Raw genomic sequence first — 24,733 nt, 5'->3', positions numbered from 1 at the left:
GGGGCCAGTTGAGAGTAAGTTCTGGCTTAAGGGGGCCAAGAAGTTCCCAGATTAGTCACAGATTAGCCACCCTCCCACCCGCCAGTCAACGCAGTCGTGTAGGAGGGAGGTTGACAGATAGGGCAGAGGTGAGACTCTGAGCAGAGACCACTCACTTCCATCCCAACTGTCAATTCCCAAACCACTTCTTTCCCTACCCCTGGGCCATGGCCTAGCTCAGGCTCCATGCCCCCTTCCCCAGACTAGGATCATGGACATGGAGCAGCCTCCTCGTCCCTCTCCAGGCTCTGGTTGCCCAATCTACTCTCCTCACTGCAGCTGTGGGATCCTTTAAAAACTCCCTGTTGCCCTTGAGACACGATTCAAGTTCCTGAACTGACCCCCAAAGTTGACCTTGGTTTGGCCTCCACCTACATCTCTGCTGCTCCTCCTTTGCCCATTCAACACTACCGTCTACTGAACTCTTCATGAGCTCTGGGTGTATGGCTCCTTCACCCTGGGATGTCCTTACTCCCATCTCAGCTTCTGGGAACCTTCCACACTCAACACAGGTCCTTCAGGAAGCCTAGCTAGAACAATCCAGTCCTTAGCCAGCCCTGTGAGCACTCTGTACCAGATCACCTTGTCTCGTGCTCTCTTCCCAAGGCCTTTGGGCCTTCTCCGAGGGGGGGGGGGGGGGGGGGACGACGACAGCGCCACCTCCTGGCCAGAACTCCAGACTCCCTGGTCACTAAGAACAAAGACATAACATTAGGGTTCCTGCAGTCAAGGAGAGCCAGTGTCCTAAGAAAAGCAAACCTGCCCACAGAGGCCCACTACACAGGATAGACTGGGAAGAAACAGCCCACCTATTTCAGGACCCAGAGGAATGGGGGAAGGCCTTCTCAAGAAAGAGGGATCTGAGCAGGGCCTCAGAGGATTTAATGGCAGAGGAGCAGAAAGGAGAGGGAAGGAGCAGAGGGAAGGAGCAAAGAGAGAAGGGCAATGCCTTGTAAACCAGCAAAGTAGGGTTTAGTCTAAGTGTGGGGGGAGTGGGGGAGGGGAAAGTGCTGGGGCCACAAGAAGCCAGTGTCTCTCCTGTGGGGGGCTGGGAACCAGGAGACTGACAAGGCCCAAGGCCCGAGTATGGCTCAACCCCCAGTGCTCTAACAATGACAGCCACAAAGTACAGAGACTAGAAACATTTCTTGATTGTTAGTGGGCTTCTGCCCAAGTCATACCCACTGCCTGCCACAAGGAGGGGTGTCAGGGAAGAGGGAGGGGACCAGAATGGGGAGCAAGGTCCAGACTCAGGGGGTCTGTGCTTCTTGTTGGGGGAGAGGGACAGGGAAGCCTCTGCCCCAAGCCAAATTTCTCCTCCCAGGGCAGCAGCTGTGCCCAGACAAGGCTGGGCGAAGACCAAGAGGGTCTCAGGTCCTCCGGAGCCAGACGGATGGGCAGGCCGAAGTCAGGATGGCTGCTTTTCAGGGGTCATCAGTCGCTCCACCTCCCGCATGAACCGCAGACACAACTCTTCCTGCCAGGGCAGAGCCACGCACTGCACGGCCACGGGCATCCCCACGCTTTTCTTCATGGCCTGCAGGGGACACAGGTACCGGGATGGAAGGCGATGGAGACAGAACCCCACCAGGGACCAGGGAGCACCCCAGCTGGAGAGGAGGGGCAGCACAGCAGAGTCAGGCCGCAGTCTTTCTGGGAACTGCCAGGGGTAGCCTGGCTGGCTCACCCAGTAGAGCCTGCAACTCCTGATCTTGGAGTTGTGAGGTTGAGCCCCACATTGGGTGTAGAGCTTACTTAATGGGAAGGGGAGGGGAGGAGGGAGGAGGGGAGGGGAGGAGGGGAGAGAGGCAAGGACTGCACGTGCTTATGCTGCATCCCTCCCAGCAGCCAGAGTTGGGGTATGGGTGGGAGTCCAGGGGAAGGGGGTGCACAGGGGCTAGGCCAGGCCCCGTGGCCTCACCTTCTGTACCACATTGTCCCAGATATCCCCAAAGTAGCCCCTGTAATGTTCCATCTGGGCCTCATCGTCTTCGGTCACCGAGGTGACAGGCACCACCCCCGCAGGGAAGTCCAGGCAGTTGTAGAGCAGAGTGTAGCTGACTGCGCCTGAAAGGGACCACAGGGAGCTGGAGCCCTGCCCCCACCAAGTGAGACAGACTATCTCCCAGAGCCCAGACTTGAGTGAATGACAAAGCCCAGGGATCCAGATTCAGGGCAGGCTGGAGAGCCTGCTGAGTCCTGTCCTGTGCCTTTGCCCAGGAAGTTTCCCCACCTGGACCCTTGTTCCTATTTTTCCTGGCTTTTCTAAATCCCATCTGGACTTTAAACTGCACCTCCCCAAACCACAGGCTCTGGATCTCAAGATCTCCAACTTCAGCATGCAGAGCTCCCAGATGACTCCCATCTCTCCAGCCAGTCGGACTGTGAGCTCCTCAAGGGCAGGGACCTCCTGGAGGGGTGCAACCCTCCCCAAGGCTCCGCTCGTACTTCCCAGCAGCCTGTTGGGCATTGGGCTGAATTCACAGAAGAGGGAAGGCGGGTGGGAATGTCCGAGATATGTGCTGGGGCAGCTGACCTCACCTGTGGCCTTGCCTGGGGCGTTCAGGTCCAGAGCAGGGCCCAGCATGGGAGTGAGCAGCACATCCAGGTCCAGCGCTCTCCACTGGGCAATCACAGAGTTGCGGAATACCTGGGAGGAGGCCAGCACACCAGGGGAAGCCCTCAGACCCAGCCCATTGCATGGACTCCTCAATGGAAGGACAGTGATGGGGCTGGCTGGGGGCCCAGCACCTGCCCCTTCTCTGGATTAAGCCACACTGGGATGGAGGTCCTCAGGGCATCTAGCACAGCTGCTTCCAGGAGGCCTCCACTGCTCTACCTCCCATGTGAACTGTAGACATCATTTTTCCTGCCAGAGCAGGGCCACTAGTTCTGGACAGTACTGGGGGTGGGGGGGGGAAGGGGGCAGTGAAGGGGGCATCCAGGACAGATGCTGCAGACTGAGCCAGCACCCACGGATGAGCACCCAGACGAGTGAGGACCAGAGAGCAGGGCCAGAACAGACCAGTCCAGGGAGTGGAAGGGGAAATGACAGACCACTCCAGGGGTCCAGAGGGAACCATGGCTAAGAGATCCCACTGGCAGGTGCTCTTTCCAATCCCACCCCATACCCTGCCTGACTCTAGTCAGTAGGGGGTCTGGCCTCACCTCGATCTCATGCTGCAGTTCCCAGAGCTTGCCAGCCGACCTGGGCAGAAGAAAGGAGGTCACTGGCCCTCAAGGTCACAGCCATGGGGAGTAGCAACATCAGACCCCTACTCTTAACACCACCTCCCAGATCTCACTCCTCCATGGACCGTTCTCAACTAGGGGAGCTCTGAGAGGAAGGTAGCACAGGAAAGAAGTTCAAATCCCTAAGTTCACATCCTGTGGAGAAAAACAGGCCCCACAAGGGATGTAGACTGTGTCACTTGGTGACTTTACAGCAGAGCCAGGCCAGATCAGGCCCAATTCCCAATGACCCTTAGGATACCAGAGACCAGAGTTGTCAAAGGTCCTGAATGCCTGGCAGTGAGAGAAGGGGCAAGTCCGCAGGATGTCAGGGCCTGAAAATGAGGCCATTCGTAGCCTGCTTTTCCCACCCGAGCCACTAAGGGGCCAGCAGGACCCAGTGCAGCTCAGCTCCTGTCAGACCTCTAAGAGCAGGTCTCTCACAGTTTCCTCAGTAGCCCCCTCTACCTTGGGCCTCCCCAATGCTTCCTTTCCTGGTCCTTACTACCCTCATCTAGCCAGGTCTCCTCTCCACCTGGTCTCTTTCTGTGATCTCCTTCAGGCCCCTCCTCTCTAGCTGGACCTAGACTCTGCGAAGACAAACATCAAGGTCCCATCTGAAAGCTACAGAGGTTGCCACCCTGGCTGGGCCACTTCCAGCCTCAGCACCCACTTCCCTAGGCTCTTCCCATCAGAAACCACTTAACCCCAAGTCAGAAGAGGGGGGCAGGAACTAGGCACAGGAAATGTCCTTACCGGGGCTTCATGCTGTTAAGAAAAGCTGCCATCCTTGGAAGCTGCGAAAGACAAAACAGTGTCAGTGACTCAGTTCTGGGCTGAGAGTGGACAACAACCTTCTTCAGGCCAAGCTACCTGTGTCTCTTCCCTCTGTCCCTTCCCCCAGGTCCCAGGTCAGCCCCTCTTTCAGCATGTGACTGGCTGAAGATTGCAGGGCATGGGGAGAGGAGAAGAGTCTGGGTGGGGGGTAGAGAGAAGAGGAGGCTGTGCTTGCCGCTAAGGCGAGAGGGGAAGAACCCCAGAGGCTCCCTCCCAGCGCCCCCCAGCCCTTTGCTCCTGTGCCCTCACCAGAGGCTTCAGCAGGAAAGCCAGCAGTCCTTTCAACCACCTTGGTATCTTCAGAATGGGGATCAGGTCCCCCAGGCAGGGGTCCACGAAATCACCTTTGCTGGGAGACAAAGGGTCCAGTCCAGCACTCCCTCCGGTCCTCCCTCCTGCCCTGCCCCTGCCCACAGCACCCCCAGCTCAATGTCATCTACTCTATGAAACCCCCACCTCCGCGAGACTCGTAACCGCTGGTCTCCAACCCCTTCATCTGCCTTCGTTCCTTTTTTTTTCTTTTTTTTTAAGATTTTCTTTTTTTTCTTTAAGTAATCTCTACACCCAACATGGGATTCAAATTCACAACCCCGAGATCAAGAGTCCCATGTTGTATGGACTGAGCTAGCCAGGTACCCCTATCTGCCTCCTTTTATTTATTTATTATTTATGTATTTTTAAAAATTAACATATAATGTATTATCTGTTTCAGGGGTATTTTTTATTTTTTAAAAAGATTGTATTTGTGTATTTGAGACAGAGAGTGCCCCTGGGGTGGGGGGCAGAGGCAGAGGGAGAAGCAAGCTCCCCATTGAGCAGGAAGCCTGACATGGGACTTGATCCCAGGACCCCAGGATCCTGACCTGAGCCGAAGGTAGACGCTTAACTGTCTAAGCCACCCCGGTGCCCCCTACCTGCCTCCGTTTAGACATATGACTTGTTTCTGCTTATCCTTTGGGACACCCGGACTCCACTCCATATCCCTGGAGCTTCTTGAGGCAGGACTCTGCATCTCCCTCCCTGGCTCACTCAGCTCAAAGTGATAAGGACTCCACGAGGGCAACATTTCCCCGGCCAGGACCTGACACTAAGGGCATCCCCTACTGATGCAGATGCGGGCTTAGAGAGACAAGTGGAGCCGCAATGACTCTTATTTCTGAGGCTGTCTCTAGCTCTAGAGCTTGGGGAAAGGTCTCAGGAGGCCGACCCTAGGGCTTTATCCCCAGAGCCAGAGTGAGGGGCAGCCCCTCGTGCTGAGGCCTGGGCCCTACTCAGCCACAAGCAGAGGTCTCGTCAGCTGAGCCCACATCAGCAGGAGGTATCGTCACAGGTCTTTCTTGCACCTCTGTCAACCCTTAAGGACTGGAAGCTTCTAAATGGAACCAGCTTCTCTAATGAGCTCTGTGATGCCTGGCTGACTCAGTTGGTTAAGTGTCTGCCTTTGGCTCAGGTCGTGATCCCAGGGTCCTGCGATTGAGTCCTGTATGGGGAGTCCTGTCTGGGGCTCTTCTCCCTCTCCTTCTGCCTCTCCTCCTGCTTGTGATCTCTCTCTCTCTCTGTGTGTGTGTGTCTGTGTGTGTGTCAAACAAATAAATAAAATCTTTTTTTTTTTTTTTTTTTAAAGAGCTATAGGGGTGCCTGGGTGGCTCAGTGGGTTAAAGCCTCTGTCTTCAGCTCAGGTCATGATCTCAGGGTCCTGTGATCCAGCTCCGAATCAGGCTTTCTGCTCAGCAGGGAGCCTGCTTCCTCCTCTCTCTTTCTGCCTGCCTCTCTGCCTACTTGTGATCTCACTCTCTGTCAAATAAATAAATAAAATCTTTTTTAAAAAGGGCTATAAAAAAAATAAACATGAGCTCTGCAAAGTTCCTTAAAGTAGGTCTGATCCAACCCACCCACTCTACAGAAGAGAAAAGTACTCAAAAGACAGGCTTGGCTCAAGTCAGAGGAGCCTGAAGTCACAGCATGATGTGTAGACCTCTCTCTTCTTGCTTCACCCTTTGCTTATCTCTCAATCTTTCCCCAGTAGACAAGCAACTCCCCTGCCCACCCCCTTCTCCCAGTGAGTTTTCATCACTCGGGCTCTGCTCAGTTCAGCCTCCCCTCGAGCTGGTGCCTTTCTAAAGTCTCCCTGGCCAGGGATCTCCAGGCTCCACCTGCACAGTTAGAGGGGCAGTGAGGTCCCTGCCCAGAACTCTCGGACCTTCTTTGTGTTCAGTGGAGGCCTGGCCCCCATCTTCCACCAGAGCAGCCCATCCAGGGAGTAACAGGACCCAGCTGATCTCCCTGGGTCTACCCATGTCCTGACCCCACCCCAGAGCCCAAAGGCCAATATCACTCACAAGTTCTGCAGGAAGCTGTGGCCGCCATCACTGAATAGCCCACCGGTTGACAGGGTCTCCAGAGCATGGGGTATGTTGCTTGGCAGGAAGGGAACCAGCTGCAAGATTGAGGGGTATAAGGGCCCCTGAGAAACGCTTGACTCCCATGCCCCACCCCCCATGCTGCCCAGGCAGCCCTGAGGATGGGTTGGACCAGCCCTGCTGCCGTGGGAGCCCTCCCTGGAGCCACAAAGGCAGGTGTCCTGACCCATGCAAACTCCCTAAAAATTCACATCATGAGAGGAGTCAAGCTACCCATAAACTTGTCTCAGATGAACAGGCGAAAACCACAAGCACACTGTCCTCAGATGGCAGGAACCCCTGGGCAGTATGCACCACTGCTTATGGTGGACGGGAGCTTCCCAGTGCGATGCTCCCTCATCTCCGGCACAGAGCTGAGCTCCCCAGCCACCACGTAACCTCACACTTCTGATCAGCCCTCTATCTGCGGGTCCTGCAGGGACATCGTTCCCATCCCAACCACAAAACCATCCCTTGGGTGATGGGTGAAAGGACACTAGGGACAGGTGACAGTCACGGGTACCAGGAATGTTTCCCTGAAGGAGGGGCCATACCAGGACTTCCGGGTCCCCACAGCCATACCGTGTGGCCAGCAGCCTCAAGGCTCTGCTTCGTCTCCAGCACGGCCCGCTTCATGGCCGGGGTGGGCATGGTATATTTGTCGGTCTCATAATACCCCACACGCAGTGGCCGAGAGCTTGTGTAGACCTGGACCAAAACCTCGGAATCAGAATCGAGTCAAGAGGGTGGCCCAGTGTAGGGCTCCCAGAGATCAGAGATGCTACTCAGCCCCAAACACAGCTGCAAGGTTGCAGCCCGGATCCCCAGAAAACTGGGTGCCAAAGAGGCTGCCCCTTTCTGCATCTGACCCTTTCACAAAACTGTTTCACAACGACTCTGCATTCTCACTGGCCATATGATGAAACTGAGGCTTCGGGTCTAGATAAGGAGATAGGCAAACGGGCTGGAGTCGGGCTGGGACTCGCCCAAGTCCACCCAGCGCAGACTGATAAGACTAAGTCCAGGAACCAGGTAACCTGTCTCCTGAGTCGAGGAGTCTACTGCCTGTTTCAGGATTGCAAGTCTTGGCTCCCATGATAATTCTTTCCAGACCACATCACAAGGACCGCATTTCCTCCTTCCCTTCCTCTCAGGAAGGAGGGTTTTTTTTGTTTTTTTTTTTGTGTGTGTGTGTGTGTGTTTTTTTTTAAGATTATTTATTTACTTGACACAGAGACAGAGAGAGAGATCACAAGTAGGCAGAGGCAGGCAGAGAGAGAGGGGGAAGCAGGCTCCCCGCAGAGCAGAAAGCCTGATGCAGGGCTCTATCCCAGGACCCTGAGACCATGACCTGAGCTGAAGGCAGAGGCTTAACCCTCTGAGCCACCCAGGCGCCCCAGGAAGGGGTTCTTAAACCACTGAGTGGTTAGAATAACCTCTGCTAGGGAGGGGGAGCTCACCCCACCCAGCCCAGATTTTCTGCCTGCCAAGAAACACCCTAGTTCTCCTACAAATGGTTCTTGGGCTGAGAAGTGACTCCTATCTCTCAGGGTCAGCAGGTGAGGCTGAGGCCAGAAGCGGGGCATCTTTCCTCCAAGGAAGCCTCCCAGCCCAGCCTCAGAAGTCCTAGGGTTGCCATAGGTGGGCAAGGGCTCCATCTGGCGGCTCTCTGGAGCAGCAGCTGAGCCCAACTTCAGACCCTTGGGTGCTTTTCAAGAGACAGAGCCTCCAAGACCTGCCCACAGTGCCTGGGGCTGCTCTCTGGGCTCCAGAGCACCAGCAATAGCCAAACTCAACCCCACACCCAACCCCACCCCCTGCTCACCTCCTCCCTGAAGGGCAGCGGGGGCACTGTGGGGTCCAGACGGAACATGTCTTCACACAGCAGTGCTCGAAGGCACAGTGCTAGGCTTTCCACATCTCGGGCCATGGGGCCGACTGAGATCTGCACTGTGAGGGCAGGGAGGGGAAGGAAGAAAGATCACCCTGCCCTAATGGGCTCTGGGGCTGGGTCCAAGCAAGGGCTGGGCCATGGCCCAGGAGTGTGAGCCGAGACAAGGAGGTAGGAACTCAGACCTAGACTAGCCTGGGAGCCAAACACTGCCCCCAGGAGAGGCAGGAGCAGAGGTGGATCAGGCAGACCCCCCCTCCTCCAGGGCACTGAGGGAACCCCAGACCTCACCTGCTACCTGTCCATAGACACAGCCCTTCAGGCCACTTTTGCTGGATAAGAAACACAAGATGTCGGAAACAGGAAATGGTCACCCTCTGCCCAACCCCAAACCCACACAGCAGCTTAGAACTCTCACCACTTTGGAAACTAGGAACCAAGGCCAATGGCACTGACATTCCCTCCCAGCAAAACCCCAGCAAGGGACTCCCTGCCTGGGGCCTAAAGAGTTTGGAAGCTAGACTAAGACCACACAGCAAGAGACCCAGAAGCTCCTTCCACCCACCACCCACACCATACCTGATACGGTTCGCCGTGGGCTTGAGGCCACAGATGCCACAGAAGGAGGAGGGAAAGCGGATGCTGCCTCCAATGTCAGTGCCTAAGCCCAGCGGGGAGCCTCCAGCCCCAATAAGGGCCCCTTCACCCCCGGAGGAGCCTCCTGGGCTTTTGGAGGGCTTCCACGGATTCAAGGTCTGGCCAAAGAGGGGGTTACTGCAGTCATAGCTGGGGGAAGCAGGAACAGGTCAGCCCGGGTGCACTGGGGCCAGAGTCCCTGGCCCCGCCCATGCACGAGCCCACCTGAACATGGACTGAGGGACGTTGGTGTGCACAAAGGGCACGGCGCCTTGTAGCTTCAGGACCTGCACCACCACACTGTCACACTCTGCGGGCACGCTCTCGTTCAGACTCAAGCCCAGCGTGGAGTCATGGCCCTGGAGGGAGGGACCAGCACCAGAGGGCTGTGGCTGACACCTCAGGGGCCCTTCAGCGGCCCAGGACCCACTGCCACCGCCATCCTGCGGGCCAAGGCTAAGCCTTGGAGGGCCCCAGGTAAGCCAGGAGGCAGAGCCAGCTGACAGGGACAGGGGTGCAGGAGTGGGGTGGGGGTCAGAGCCAGACAGGAGGTGGGGCACACCTTGCAGCTGAAGCACTCCTTGAGGCTCACAGGAACGCCATAGAGCAGGCCCCGCCGTGGGGCCTGGGACAGCTGAGTCTCACAGTCTGCCAGGTAGGTAGTCACACAGTTGGTTCCTTTGTTTACTTCCCAGGCCTGGAGGAGGGAGAAATAGACACAGGGCAGAGTGACTCTGGCTTTTGTTTTTAGCTGTGGTCAAATATACATTATATAAAATTGGCCTCTTTAAGTCTACACAGGGAAAGGGTGACCAGCAACAAAGCCCAGAGCCAGGAGCATGGAGAATAATTGAGAGCCCAGCACCCACCTCATCTGGGACATCTAGCCCCAGCGTCACCCTGGCAGCATCTGGCCTCAACCCCCAAGATGGAGAGAGCACCTCCAGGGCCAGGGCCCAACCCAGGCACCCAAAGGAGCAACAAGCACTGGCCTCAGACACTCCCCAGAGGGGATGAGCTGGGAGGGAGATGACCTTTGACCTCTAAGCCACATCTCTGTCAGTGAAGCAGACAAGGGCAGGTCCCCACCTCAGGTCACACTGGGAGTCAGCACAGAACACGGATAGACCCAGCTGCCAGCCTCCCAGAGGCCAGCAGTTTCTCTCCTGCACTAGGCCTGGCCCACACCAGCCCCAGCTAAGCCTCCCCACCCCCGGAAACTCTTGAATCTGATAATCAAGGCACACAGAGCAACTGGCTGATACCTATCAGTTAAAGGAGTGGAAGCTTGCCTAAAAGGAAATGATACTGCTGTCCCTGTGAGACATCTGAGGAAAATGGGTGTGGACTGCACTGCCACACCTCAGCCCGTGAGATCTGTGGGTGAAAAGGTAGGGCAGCCGCTTTTCAGGGACACTGAAAGAGGAGACACATTGGTCTGCTGAGCCTGCCTGTGTCCCCTCAGAGCATCCAGGGCAGGGGTCCAGGGTCCTCCCTCCATTGTCAGCCTCCCTCCCCCTCGCTCAGTAGCTGTCATTCACCCAGCTGTCACTCACGCCCATGGATCGGCTTAGTGGTCATACTCACTGCCACACACTCTGCTTCGAGAAACCACAAGCAAAGAACTCACAAAGCACAGAGAAACCACAAGCAAGGAACTCACAAAGCCCAACTCTTTCTTTCCTTCCCTTCGTTTCAAACAGATGCCTGGAACACTTACTACGTGAAAAGACAGAGGGCCCAGCACTAAGTATAAAGACAAGTAAGACAAGCTCTATCCACAAGGGACCCATGTTGACCCAGAAAGAGGCCAAGGCAAGTACAAAAACACCCAGAGAAATGTGTTAAAAAGTGAGCACTGAAGAGGGAACCCTAATTCGGGTTAGGAGGGGAGGAGGGTCAGATCCCTGAAAGAGGATCTCCTTCTCTGAGCCCCAAAGGTTCAACTGGCAGTGCCTGTTGCCTCAGATGGGGCAAAGAAGAGGGAGAAGAGCCTTCCAGGTAAAGGGAGTCCCGCACAAGGCAGGGCTCCGCATGGCAACCTCTGGGTGCCAGGAAACCCCCGACAGTAGAGCTACTGAGGCCCACCCTCCAGAAGGCCTTGGCCAGACAGGATGCTGGAGTCAGCAAGGAGCCGAAGAGCAGAGTTTGAAGAACTGGAAACCTGAGAGGGCATCCAGCCAGGAGGCTGGTGCTCCATCATGGAGGGAGATGGCTGCTGGTGGCATGGGGACCAGGGATTGGACTGGAGAGAGCTATAGAAAGAGAACAGACCACACTTGGTGACCGATGGGGTGGAGGCGGGCGGGAGAGGGAAGTCTGGGCTGAACGCCAGGCTCTTAAGCTAAGACAACATGCTCTGTGTCGCCCCCACAGAAGCACACACACAGAGTCAGCGCTTCTCTCTCTTTCTCCTCTCTTTCTCTCTATTTCTCTCTCCCTCATGCAGCTCCTGGTAGCCCCTGGCACTGTCCCACCCTGGCCCTCAGAGAGATGAACTCCAGGCCAGGTTTTCCCCACAGCCTTTGCAGAGAGAGGGAGGATCCCTGGGGTCCAGGCCTTACCTTTCCAACATAGGTGAAGAGTGCAGCCTCAGGGGACAGCTCCCCACTGTGTAACTTCTGCACCAGCTGGTTCAGGGGCAGGGCCAGCAAGGCCTCTGAGTCCAGGTCAGGGTTCTGAAAAGACACCCCAGGTAAGTAACCCCTCTCCACATATGCCCCAAGTGCTAACAGCAGACACATGTGGCCCAGTGCCCCTAAGTCCCCACACCTGGCAAAGCAGATGCTCACTGTCATGTGGGAATCTACGATAGACACGCCCACCTGCTGCTCTGACACCAGACATGTGGCCCAGCCTAGGCAGGTCCTTGCCACCTACAGACAGTACAGATATATCTCTTCCAGAAGGTTATGGGAGAGGCTGCCCTGGGAAAGGCCACGCCCAGGCTGAAATGTTATGTTATGAAAATGTTATAAAATCATTACAAACCCCCACCACTAACAACTGCCTATAGCCTCCATGCTGGTACACTCTGGGTGTTGATTAAATCTTGTTACCATTCCTATTGCACAGGTAAAGAAACCAAAGCCCTGAGAGGCTAAATGCGTCACCTAGGCCCATACAGGTAAACTATGGTTCTCTGCCCACTCAGCATAGCCCGTCTACTGGCTATCCACCTGCATCTAGCCACCCACATCTAACCCCTGGCAGGGGAGGCAAAAAAAAAAAGGGGGGGAAGAAGAAAAAGAAGACACTGTGCAAAAAAAAAAAAAAAAGAAGAAGAAGAAGAAGAAAAAGAAGACACTATCCTGGGTGGTTGGGGCTATAGCTAGAGGTTATCCCTAAAGAGGGATTTTTTTTTCCCCTTCTTTCCAGATATGTATTAGGTGTCTGCTCTGTACCAAGCACCAAACTAGGCCTGGGGATACAACTGAACAAAAAAGACAAGAAGTTCATGCTTTGGGAAGTGAGCAGGTAATGAAAAAGTAAACAAGAGTCTGAGTCAGTGAGAAATAACTTGAAGAAAATAAAACCCATTGTGGTGCGTGGGGTGGGGGTGCAGGACACACAGGTACGTGCAGTGAGAGAAGAGCTCTCAGAAGGAGGGGGGACAATTTTTCAGACACATGACTGCCAGGTCTGGAAGGCTCCCAGAGTCTCTGAGGTCAGTCCCTGCCTGCAAACCCAGCTCACTCCCTCCTCAATGGTACAGAGCCAGTTAGCAAAAACAGCTAGAGGAGGATCTCTGAATCACAGCCACCACTTCCCAGCCCCACTCCGGCCTGGGCTCTCCTCTTGCCAAATCCAAGAGATACTTGATTCTGTTCTTCACTCCATGTCTTCATCCACTTGCGGGATTCAAACGTATTGAGACCACACACTGGCTCCCTTCGACTTCCTCTGGTTTTCTCCTGCTTCTCTGCTACTTCTGTCATCCCTTTATTCAGTCAGTCAACAGACATGTTCTGAGCACTTACTGTGTGCCCAGGACTAAGTTAAGGGTTATGCATTTGGAGGTAACCAAGACAGACAAGTCCCCGCTTTCAGAAAACCCACACTCAAGAAAAGAAACAAGTTAATAAATGATGGACAGCTCATGGAAAGTGCAAGAAGGCAAGTACACACTGCTGTGACGGACACAGCAGAGGACTGGCTCAGACGGGATGGTCAGGCCTGGCAGGTGACGTTTCTTTCGGCTGTGACCTGAAGGATGAGAAGGAGCCAGATGTGGGAAGAGACAGTTTCCTCTTGTTTCCTCCCTGATGCTGGGAGAAGTGAATCCTCTTGTGGCTTCCAGTCAGGCTCTCCACCTACCCCATGGCCTCTGGACCCTCCATCCATCCCGACCCAATCGAGCTGTGGTGTTCAGGGGCCATTCCCATTGCCACCCACCCCTGTGTCCTTCCCCCGGAGCTCACTGCCCCCCCGCTTTCCACCGGCTCCTGCTCCGTGCACCCTTGCTCGGGGAAGGGCTGCCATCTCTCTAGGTGGTACATGAGGACAAAGGAGTCATCCCAGACCGCACTTTCTCCCTCCCACCCACAGCCAAATCCAGTCAGTCACTGTGCCCACTAAGTAGCTCTGGAACACGGCCACTTCTCCATCCTCTCTACCAAGACCCTTGCCAGTGACCAGCCTTTTTCTCTTCGCTCACACAGGGGCCACCTAACTGCCTGCCTTGCCCAAGGCTTGCCCCACCCATCACCCTTCCTGCCAAGCCAAAGTGCAAAGCCAATCAATCCCTGCCCCTACCCTGCAGGTCCCTGTCACAGCACAAGCCCAGGGCTTGCCAGGAGGTGCTTTCAGGCACCGGTCAGACCCCTCTGCACCCCTCCCTGAGACATCGCCTACTCATGCCCTCCACAAGTCCTTGGCACCTGAGCCTTAACAGCAAGAACACTCTACCCCCTTCACCCCCTTCACTCTAGCCTTCATTTGTTAAACAGATATATTACTTACTTGGGATATATATATATATATAATACAGGGTGCCACAAAGAAGAAAAAAAATGAATCTGTGATCTCTCCACACACACTTGATAATCCCTGGTGATATATTTCTTTTTTTTTTTTTAATATTTCATTTATTTATTTGAGTGAGAGAGAGATAGAAAGCACAAGCAGAGGGAGCATCAGGCAGAGGGAGAAGCAGGCTCTCTGCCGAGGAAGGAGCCTGACAAGGGGCTCAATCCCAGGACCTCGGGATCATGACCTGAGCTGAAGGCAGACATTCAACCAACTGAGCCACCCAGGTGTGTCCCCGCTGGTGATATATTTCTTAAAAGGAGACACAAAATGAAAAATGAACACTTTCCCCACCCACCCCGAGGACCACCCTGACCAGTCCCTCTACTGAAAAAGGAAACCAGAGTTAATGGTTTCTAATGAAAACTTAGAGAAAAAAAAATGTTTATGAAAAACCCAGCATGTATGTAATTATTTATATATGTAGGCACAAAGGAGTCATGCTATATGCACAATACTTACTAACTACACCTTGCCTTGCTCACTTGATGACGGAAATAGCAAAATGGCTCTTTTTTTCCTGATTATATAAATGTGCTCACTGTAGAAAAGAATGCCTAACAGTATGGCAAAGAAAGTAAAAGCCAGCGAAGAGCTCCCCCCCCACCACTAGGGTAATTACCACCAACAGTCTGGTCACCACCATTTTCCACCTTGCGACAAGACACCAAGAGCCCCTATGTGCCTCAATTCAAAGCTGTCAGCAAGCTCTCTCCATTCTCAGCACAAATTTTAACTCTGTCCTTTGTTCTTGAATGCAGATGGCTGATGACACCGTTGCTAACGCTTGTTTTTTTTTTTTTAAGTCTTCAGCTAGTTATCAGGCAGCTGAGACATTCCCTGTTTCACAAGACACCCAGGAAAGTCTGAGCCTCCAAGAGGCCAGTCCACAAACACGGGGGCAGTGACATTTGAATGGAGAATGCAGAGATGTGTACAAATGAATTCTAACAGAGAACAGCAGACACCTGTAGCGTTCTTTTTCCAGGGACGGATACTAGAGCTATCGCTGAACGGCTGCCCCCCACTAGCTGTTTTTCTCCTTGAGGTCTCTACTGCTCTAATTTCTGGAATCCTCCGTGGTCCTCCACGTCTTTTTCTTTTTCCCTCATGGTTTTTATCATGTCTGTTCTATTTCAAGATATCTTTTCCCTTTGGTTACGGAGGCCACGGATCCTGGTCTCAACGAATAATTCATCTACTGAATCATTTCCCTTTAAAGTTAGGTTCGAGTGGGGCTTGGAGAAGCCCAGGAGATGGAACTACAGGTCAGATCCAATGGAAAGACGTGGTGCTTGTTAAGACCAGTGGGGTTCTGACAAAACGGGTTGTAAGTGATGAGGGCAAAGGCACAGAGGCGTGAGCCAGTGCTCTGGTATGTCTCTCCCAGCCATCATATTCCATGCGTGCTAGTCCCTCTCTTCGGCCTAGAAAGGATATTAAAACTCATTCAGGGGGCAGAGTGGGTGGGGAAAGGTGGCCAAAGGGTTGTTACAGATTAAGCCTCACAGGGTCAACAGAGAGTTACCAGAAACAGGCCTGACTGTAGAGTTGCTCAAGGTCGAGAGAGGTGAACCGTTTTGTGATGACTTAGGAGAAGCTTAGGATTCGCCCTCCTCCAGCGATGCCTGGGAACCCTGGAGGCATCCGGGCTCCCAAGCTTTATCAGCAGTCCATCAGGCCAGACCTGTACTACCAGCTCCTGTAATGCCCCCAGGGCCTGCGCAGGGCCCTGCTGAACTTCCTGCCCCTTGCTATTTGGGGCTGGGCTGAAAAAGCCCCAAAAGAAAGGCTGCTGAAACAGCCTCAAATCCCACATCCCCATCATCCAGTGACTCCAGAGCCAAGCAGAAAGGCATCCAGGCGCAGGAAGGAGAAAGGAGCTAGACCCAAAGTCCCAAGGGACTGAGTTCAGCTAAACCACCTCCCTCTTAACTGCCCTCAGCGCCTTCAGAGCTACTGTCATCAAGACCCCATGCCTTTGGGGCACCTGGGTGGCTCAGTGGATTAAAGCTGGGTCATGAACCCAGGGTCCTGGGATCGAGCCCCACATCGGGCTCTCTGCTCAACAGGGAGCCTGCTTTCCTTCCTCTCTCTCTGCCCACCTCTCTGCCTAATTGTGATCTCTCTGTCAAATAAATAAATAAATAAAATATTAAAAAAAAAAAAAAGATCCCATCCCTTTGAGAATTGTTCACACCACTGAGACTACTGAGACACTGCTATCTCCCCCACAGTCACTGGAAAATCAAAAGGTAAATTTCACTGTTTACCTGCCTGGAAAAGCCAAGCATTGATGTTCTGAGGCCAGGCTTTCTTGCCTGGTGCAAAAACAGCATTTTCTATTTCAGAGCCAAATCTTCTACCCTGGAAGGTTTTGTTCTTGAAAATAATGAAGGGCAGGGGTGCCTGGGTGGCTCAGTGCCTTCGGCTCAAGTCATGATCTCAGGGTCCTGGGATCAAACCCCGCATCGGGCTCTCTGCTCAGCGGGGAGGCGGCTTCCCTCTTTCTCTGCCTGCCTCTCTGTCTACTTGTGATCTCTCTCTGTGTCAAATAAATAAATAAATAAATAATCTTTTTTAAAAAGTAATAAAATAAAATAAAATTAAAAATGAAGGGCAGTTGCTCCAGAGGGAAACTGTAGATGCTGGCGCCTGGAGCTGAAGTGAAGGTAGGCCTATCCTTCTACCACCTCACTCTCCTGCTAGCAGGTGGGTTTCTTGTGACGAGGAGGCAAGTTCAGCAGGTGGGAACCGTGGGCTGATCCCTGAAGCTGCCCCCACACAGTTCTTGCTAGGAGAACCGGCTGGCAGTATTCTGGCTTTTGTTGCAGAACGGGGGCCTGGGGAGCATCGGAGGGTACCAGGCCGAGCCAGGCAGCACTGCAAGGATCCGCGAGTGGGGCACCGTAGAGTTCAGCCAGAAGAGGAGGATTAGACAGTGAAGAACTTGGGCTCAGTTAGGGTCAGTGGCCTGTCTGGGCTGAAGCTCTAAGAACTGACTGATGGCTTTTCAGCCAGCTTGATGAATAGAAGCTGGAACCAGATACATATTTATATCAGCAAATAAATAAATATGACATATCCTGGCCCGGGAGCACTATGGAGTAAATTCATACCATCTAAAACCTCACTGTGATCAAGGCTGCGCCCTGGGCCCCTGGGCCTGGCATACTTTTTTTTCTTTTTTTTTTTTCTTTTTTTTTTTAATATTTTATTTGTTTATTTGACACAGAGAGAGAAGCAATACAAGCAGGGGGAGTGGGAGAGGGAGACGCAGGCTTCTCGCTGAGCAGGGAGCTCGATGTTGGGCCCAATCGGAGCTTGATCCCAGGACTCTGAGATCATGACCTGAGCTGAAGGCAGATGCTTAATGACTGAGCCACCCAGGTGACCCTGAGCCTGGCATCCCAAGGCCGGGTCTCCCTACCTATTATTCCCCCCACAATTCTCCCAGGCTGGAATGAGGCTAGAGAGTCCCACTGGGCATCTAGGTTCTAGTTCCAGCTCTGCCCCAACTCTAAAATCACTTGCCGCAGCAGAGCATCTGCTAAGCGCAATTTTCTGTGACTCCATCCTCCTGATTCCTATTGTGTCCCCAGTCACCTGGAATGCTTTCCCACCTGTCAGATCTGAATCCTCTCAAACACAAACCCTCACAAATGATCGTGGCAAGTTTTTCCTCTCTCCATACATAAGAACATCTCTTGGAACTTATCATTTTGACTTCTACCTGGGTCCTGTGCCTCAAACACCTGGAGAGAAAGTCCCCTCCTCTAGGCCCCTCCCTGGGGCCTAAACACACACTGAGCTGATCCGGAAGGAGAAAAGCTTGTTGACAGATCATCCAGGGAAGGGCTAGAATTACACCAGCTCAAGGAAAGGGGCCTATCAGGGGTTAGAACAACACCTGGGCGGCAGGAGCTGGGGAAACTGTTCCAGCCTGGTCCCCTTTGCACTTAGGCAAGTCCTTCCCTGGCTGGCTTTCAGGATCATCATGCACAATTAACCACTTCGAACTGTGAGTGCTCCACATTTCCTTGGCCATCACTCTCTGATTCCCAAGTCTTTCTGTTGTTTTTGTTTTTGTTGTTAAGATTTTATGTATTTGACAGAGAGAGAGAGAGAGAGAGAGAACACAAGCAGGGGGAGTGGGAGAGGGAGAAGCAGGCTTCCCCCTGAGCAACGAGCCCCGATGTGGGGGCCCAAGCGGGGGTTCAATCCCAAGATCCTGGGATCATGACCTGAGCCGAAGACAGACCCTTAACGACTGAGTCACCCAGGCGTCCCATGATTCTGAAGTCCTAAACCCGAGCATCCTAATGGTTCTCAGGCTTGCATTTTAGTGTCCCAACAATCTTGAGATTCTTTGCTACTGAGCAAAGCTCCTCTTGACTCAGTGCAGTGATGTCCTTTCATGACCTGCCCTGTCCCTTTCGTTTTCCTGACTCTCCCCACGGCTGGCTCTGGCTGGCTCTACCTGACTCGGAAAGAGTATGGAATGCATTAGGGCGTGGAGGGGTACCGAAAGTAAAACCTGCGCTGCTCACCATCTGCTCCCCCGCCCCGCGCCAGTGCGCCTGAAAATGCGGCTAGGGATACCCCCGCCCTGTGCCTCCCCCCACACACCGGACTCGAGCGGTCACCTGGAGGCGGAAGCGCTGAGCCGCCTTATCCATGGTCTCCAGGGCTGCCTGCTGCCTCTGTCGCGCCCGGGCCGCCGCGCGCCGCGCGGGCCGGCGGCTAGACCAGCGCAGGGCCACGGCCGCTGCCACGAAGCAGCAGGCCAGGGCAGCCCCGGAGGCGCCAGACAGCGCGGCCCACAGTTCGTCCAGTACCATGATCTCCTGCGGCCGACCGATGCCAGGAGCGACAGACGAGGAATCAGCACGCGCGCGTGCCGCCTCAAAACCCGGCCTGGATCTGCCCAGGATCCCGCGCCCGCCTGCGCGGAAGGGGCGGGAGGAGCGCAGCGCTGCCGCCAGCCCGCGGGGAAGCGCGCTGTTGCTTGGCAGCGGGCCGAGGCAGCACGCGCGCAACGGTCAAGGGCAAGCCCGCACCCAGCCCAGAGGGGCGGGAGGGCCAACCGCTTCCCCCAGCCGCCCCACGACCCCAGCTCCCGAAGACGTGACTAGCCGGAGCCCCCTACGGCAAAGGACTGCCAAGAGGACAGGGAGCAGCGATCGACTGATGGGGTTCGCTGACCTGATTAATCCCTGCAAACAATTCAGAAGCATCTTTCCAGGAGACCTTCCCCAGGTGCCCACCTCTCCCATGCTCGGGGCTCCCAGGGGCACCAGGAGGGAGGGGCCCAGGAAGTCCCGTGGGGAGCCCACCTGCTGCCCCTTCCGTTTTCCCAACCCTGGAACCCCATCTCTCTCTCCCAGGGCTCTTCATGTCCAGACTACCCATCATTTGTTTTGCCCAGCCACCTCCTGCAGACTGGCTTTCCCAGAGTCACCCTTCTCCAGTCATGGGCCCTCCTGGATTATACATCCAGAGAGCAGTGAGAGGACTCCTGACCCGGAGTCTGGGGACCCAGCACTCTTCATTGGGTGGGGTGGGGGTGGGGGGTGGGGGTGTTACATACACAAACAAAATACTCCCACCCAGGCATGTCTCATAGGACTTTATGCGCTTTATCTCGTCCTCCCACGGACCTACGAGGAAGGCGTTTTTATTATCCTTATTTTATAGCTGAGGTAACTGAAGACAAGAGGGGTTCAATGACTTCTGTGGGCCACACACGTGGCTGAGTGGGGACTGAAAACTCAGCTCCAATCTCAAACCATTGCTCTTAACCATCATGCTTTACCACCATTACTGCTCCTGGAAGAGAAACTCTGTGGGGTGCGAGGTGGGAATGTGCTTTGTGGTTGGAAATGCTGTCTGCTGGTTAAATGCTCTGCTGGTACTCCAGTTCTAGGTTTACTTCTCTGAATCTGTGCCTTAACATGTAAAAGGGGGATGGTGAAAATGCCTACCTCACGGGATTGTGAGCAGTCTACGAGGTCCTTTAGGATTGGCTCCTGGAACATAGTAGGCCCTCCTACTTTATTGACCGAATGAAAGGCCCGCCTGTGAAGAGCCTAAAAACTATCAGTGGGTTGCCTGGATGGCTCAGTGGGTGAGTCCGCTGACTCCTGATTTTTGGCTCAGGTGGGGATCTCACTGTTGGGGGGGATGAGCCCCACCACCACTGCCACACTCAGCTCGGAGTCTACTTGAGATTCTCTTCCTCTCCCTCTGCGCCTCTCCTCCCTCTCTCTCTAAGATAATAAAATAAATGTTTAAAAATAAATAAAACTTGGGGCACCTGGGTGGCTCCGCGGGTTAAAGCCTCTGCCTTCAGCTCAGGTCATGATCCCAGGGTCCTGGGCTCCAACCAGAGGTCAGGCTCTCTGCTCAGCAGGGAGCCTGCTTCCCCCTCTCCTTCTGCCTGCCTTTCTGCCTACTTGTGATCTCTGTCTGTCAAATAAATAAATAAAATCTTTTGTAAAATAAATAAATAAAATCATCAGTTATTTTAACAGCAAAATGGTTTATTCCAGAATAGCAGAGAGTTGCAACTCCTGACAACCTAGTCAGGCCAAAAGCCACAGGCAAGTCCAGGGAACAAAGGAGAGGACAGCTCTTTTACAGGGAGAAGGGGAAAATTAGGAGGCGCTATTAGAAACAAGAAGTCCACTGGAAATTTGAAGTATAGTGGCTTTTCATTGGCTGAGTTATGATATTCTCTCATTGGCTGAGGTGTTGCTGGGGGAGGAGAAAATCTTTTTTTCCTCCAGCTATGTATTAAAATAGTGTGAATTGGTAAGGTATGTCACTTCTGGTTGGGTCTGCCATTGAGGAGAGAGAAGGTGTGACAGCTCTTCCCTCTGGCCTGATGATTCCACTTTAAATGAGATTTCCTGGGGCACCTGGCTGGCTCAGTTGCTAGAGCATCCAACTCTTGATCTTGCGGTGGTGAGTTTGAGCCCCATATTGGGGTGTAGAGTTTCCTTTAAAAATATAATAACAGGGGCGCCTGGGTGGCTCAGTGGGTTAAGCCGCTGCCTTCGGCTCAGGTCATGATCTCAGGGTCCTGGGATCGAGTCCCGCATTGGGCTCTCTGCTCAGCAGGGAGCCTGCTTCCTTCCCCCTCTCTCTCTGCCTGCCTCTCAGTGTACTTGTAATTTCTCTCTGTCAAATAAATAAATAAAATCTTTAAAAAATATATATATAATAACAAAAAATGAAGTTTCCTTTTATGGGTTTTCACACATGCATTGGAAGAATCTGGACCTCGGGGTCCAGTAAGTTGCTGTCAGGCTCTTGAGTGTATTCTGGAGGGGTCCAAAGCCTTGTGTTTCTAAGTCTTCAACCCCAGTTGAATGCTGCTGAGTTCCTACTCAGCACTCATAGCCCTTTGTAAGTTTGCCTAGGAAAGCTGACAATGCAGGATGATGGAAACTCCAATCTGAAGTAGGTCTTGCAAGGTCATCCCACCCCATTTCCTGATAGAATAAAGGGATTACAGCCCTCAACGCTTCAATTTCTGGGTGACCTGAGGTGATTCAATTTCCCCCCAACCTTTTTTAAAAGATTGTATTTATTTATTTGTCAGAGCACAAGCACGGGGAGTGGCAGACAGAGGAAGGAGCAGGCTGAGCAGGACCCTGGGATCCTGGGACCCTGGGATCACAACCTAAGCCTAAGGCAGACATTTAAGCAACTGAGACACCCAGGTGTCCCTCAGATTTCCCTTTTGCAAAATAAGCATTCTTCCTGACACACACTCCCTCTCAAGAAAGAGAAACTAAGATTATAGTTATAGGGACACTTTGGCCATTCTAAGGCTTAATCACCCAAATTTGTAACCTGCTGTGAGTTGGGCAACAATTTGTTAATTTAGGAACACTGTTCACAAAATATTCACTTGTATTTCTTGGCTATGATGATGTCTGCTCAGTAGTAGCTTCCTGGAGGCATATTAAACAGGATTTAATTTATAAAACAGATCTGGGGGTATCTGGGTGGCGTCTGGAAGCCAGGGCAGCAAGTCCCGGACCAATTCTAATGTACAGGTCATGGAGCGGGGCCACTTCATTCCTCTGAGAGAGGATCCCTTCACCTTCTGACATTCTGTGATTTCATTCAGCAGGCTGTCACTGACCCCTGCTACTATTTGATAGGCCTCTTGCTGTGAGCTGGGGAAACTGAGGCAAGTACCAAACTTCAGATCTGGCCTTGTGGAGCTCAAGGTCTGGTTGGGAAGGAAAAAATGTGCATAGATCAAGAGACAAAAGAGATCCTTTGGTGGAAATGCAGAGATCATACTTCAGAAACCCAGAGAGCCTTTGGATCCTGGGCCCTTGGGCTTGGGGCAGCAGATAGTACAGATGTATAAAGCTTGGCTCTGAGGTTAAAGTGTCTGGCAACCCATCCCTGTTGTGTAACTGTGTCTGTTTCTTTACCAGGAAAAGGAGGACAATAATGGCTCTCCCCCTCCCCCAGTTCGCTAGTACTATTATAAGAATCAAATGAGTTAATGCACCTAATACAGCCAGAACAGGACCCAACATACAGTAAGAATTCCATGTATCTTGATCATTATATTATTATTGTTATTACTTATTATTAAAAAAAAAAAATAGAGACCCACAAAGAAGGGTTTTCTAGCCTGAGGAGCTCAAGCTCAGGAACCAGACTGCCTGAGTTCAAATCTGAAGTTTGCTACTTGCTTACAAAGTAACTTACAAATTACTTACAAGTAACCTTGAATAAGTCACTTTGGCCTCTTGTGCCTCAGTTTCTTTATCTGGAAAATGGGGGATAATGCCAGCAACTACCTCACAGAATTGGGAAGATTGAGTTAAATCAAGGGAAGAGGTTAGAATAGCACCCTGCCCTTTGTCAGAGCTCAGTAAACATCAGCTCATGAGAAAGCAGGAATGTGATGCAATCTTACCAGTGTTTGGGGAAGGTAACTTGGAAGAGGAGTGGGAGCAGAGGCCATAGAATGGAAGAGCAGGCAGATCTGAGGATGGGGGTGGGGTGGGGTAGATTTCCAGGGCTCTGCCTCTGTTATCCAAAAAGCATCTGTCAATACCATACCATTCTGGGAGTCACACAGCAGGGGATATGGTGTCAGGTGAGTTGCTCTTATGGACAGCCCCTCAGGCAGGTGCTGGTGGGTTCCCTGAGCAGGTTTGGGGGTCCTCCATTAGTTGGTCACCTTCAGTAAGTCATCCTTGTGTGTCCTCAGTTGTGGGGAAGACTGGTAATACCCTGCCAAGTCCCCTTGGAGGTGGGAGCAGGGTTGCAAGAAGGGGAAGGAGAGCTTGCAGAAGGGAAGGGAGATTCTCAGATTCCAGAGGCTTTAAAGTCTGTCTTTGTTCTGAGGGTGAGAACACAGATTGTGCCCCGGTTGCCAGTAACTGCTCAGCTTCTGCATTTCCTTTCACGTAGGTGAGACTTTCAGTCCCGAAGAGGAGAGCCAGAGAGGGACACAGCCCTACTTCAAGGAACTTACCATCCCCCCACCAGGTGATGTGGGACACCACGCTCAGAAGCACTAATTGTGGGGCGCTTTATCATTTCCCAAGCACTATCAAGCCTTTGACCTCAGCTGTCTGAGCCTCCTTAGCACCTTAAAGGCCCTCACTACCCCAACACTGTGCTCTGGGTTAGGGGAGTCTATCTCCTGCAGTAAGTGGATTACATAAATGATCCCAAGACTCCACCCATTTCTAGATCTGTGCTTTTTGCAGAATCACTTCGTAGCTCCTCCCTTCAGGAGGTGGAATCTATTTCCTCACCCTTGGAAACCTGGGTCGACCTTTGTGGCTTGCTTTAACTAACAGAAAGTGTGTGCAAGGAATGTTGTCCTAGTTCTGAGCTGAGGCTGCAAGAGAATTTTCCCTCCCTTTCCTGAAACCCTACCACTACCATGAGAACAAGTCACAAGCTAGATTGCCAGATGATGAGACCACATATGGTGGAACCTACTCGCCCAGTCGTCCCTGCTCAGGCCCTTACACAACTGGCAGTACCCTGCCAAGATAACCAGAGCCACTTGCGAGCTGATACATGAGTGAGCCTAGCCAAGCCCAGCCCCCAGGTAGACTCAGAAAATAAAAAATAGTGTTGAAACCACTAATTTTGAGGTGAATCTGTCACAAAGCAACAGCTAACGGATCTACCTCCTGATCCCTATTGCCCACACGAATAACCGAGGACCACAGACAACTAGCGACTTGCTCAGTGCTACATAGCCAGCGCAGGGAGCGGGGGGCAAGGGGATAACCTTTAGGCAAACCTGGATCTTTGAGAACTGCTGCCTCTGGAATATGGACACAGACATTAGACTTATTAAAAGTTCCTTTTGGTTAGCTTGGAAACACATCAACCTCATCTCCCCTTAAATTTGTTTTTCTTAACCCACTTGGACATTCACACAATGCTACACTCTCTCTCCTAAAAGTATTTGAAACCGTGGGGTAAGTTTCCTCGCCATTCTGTCCCTGAGTTGCCTTATCTGTAACCTGGGGATACTGCACTACCTCATTGGTTATGAGAATTATTAAATGAGTTAATATTTGGAAAGTGTCTAAAACAGGGCCCAACATCTAGCAAAGGTTGTAGAAGACAATAAAACGTGACTAGAAATAAACTATAGCAGTAGCAATTT

The 24,733-nt window shown here is 52.8% G+C and overlaps 1 protein-coding gene across 1 annotated transcript; it reads right to left on the bottom strand.

Annotated features, from left to right (window-relative positions):
* Positions 1 to 1,166: 1,166 nt before the first annotated feature.
* LOC132000817 (fatty-acid amide hydrolase 1) lies at positions 1,167 to 18,997 on the bottom strand. The gene is made up of 15 exons (XM_059374612.1): positions 18,708 to 18,997; positions 11,598 to 11,711; positions 9,596 to 9,730; positions 9,259 to 9,392; positions 8,977 to 9,183; positions 8,689 to 8,729; positions 8,332 to 8,456; positions 7,089 to 7,214; positions 6,447 to 6,544; positions 4,357 to 4,456; positions 4,027 to 4,067; positions 3,208 to 3,247; positions 2,581 to 2,689; positions 1,961 to 2,106; positions 1,167 to 1,576 (listed from the first exon to the last, which is right to left on the bottom strand). The coding sequence occupies exons 1-15, from the start codon at positions 18,900 to 18,902 to the stop codon at positions 1,448 to 1,450; spliced, it is 1,740 nt and encodes a 579-aa protein (XP_059230595.1). The 5' UTR covers positions 18,903 to 18,997; the 3' UTR covers positions 1,167 to 1,447.
* Between the last annotated feature and the right edge of the window lie 5,736 nt (positions 18,998 to 24,733).

The sequence above is a fragment of the Mustela nigripes genome, chromosome 14, assembly GCF_022355385.1.
Source record: "Mustela nigripes isolate SB6536 chromosome 14, MUSNIG.SB6536, whole genome shotgun sequence".
In the NCBI taxonomy this organism is placed as follows: domain Eukaryota; kingdom Metazoa; phylum Chordata; class Mammalia; order Carnivora; family Mustelidae; genus Mustela; species Mustela nigripes.
The sequence above is the reverse complement of the archived record's forward strand: the minus strand, read 5'-3'. Positions and strand labels throughout refer to the sequence as shown.

Excerpts from the sequence above, each read along its gene's own strand:
- LOC132000817 (XM_059374612.1), bottom strand. The coding sequence starts at position 18,902 with ATGGTACTGGACGAACTGTGGGCCGCGCTGTCTGGCGCCTCCGGGGCT. Across the intron at positions 8,457-8,688 it reads TGTCTATGGACAGGTAGCAG|TGCAGATCTCAGTCGGCCCC; the intron begins GTGAGGTCTGGG and ends CTGCCCTCACAG. Across the intron at positions 3,248-4,026 it reads CTTAACAGCATGAAGCCCCG|GTCGGCTGGCAAGCTCTGGG; the intron begins GTAAGGACATTT and ends TCTTCTGCCCAG.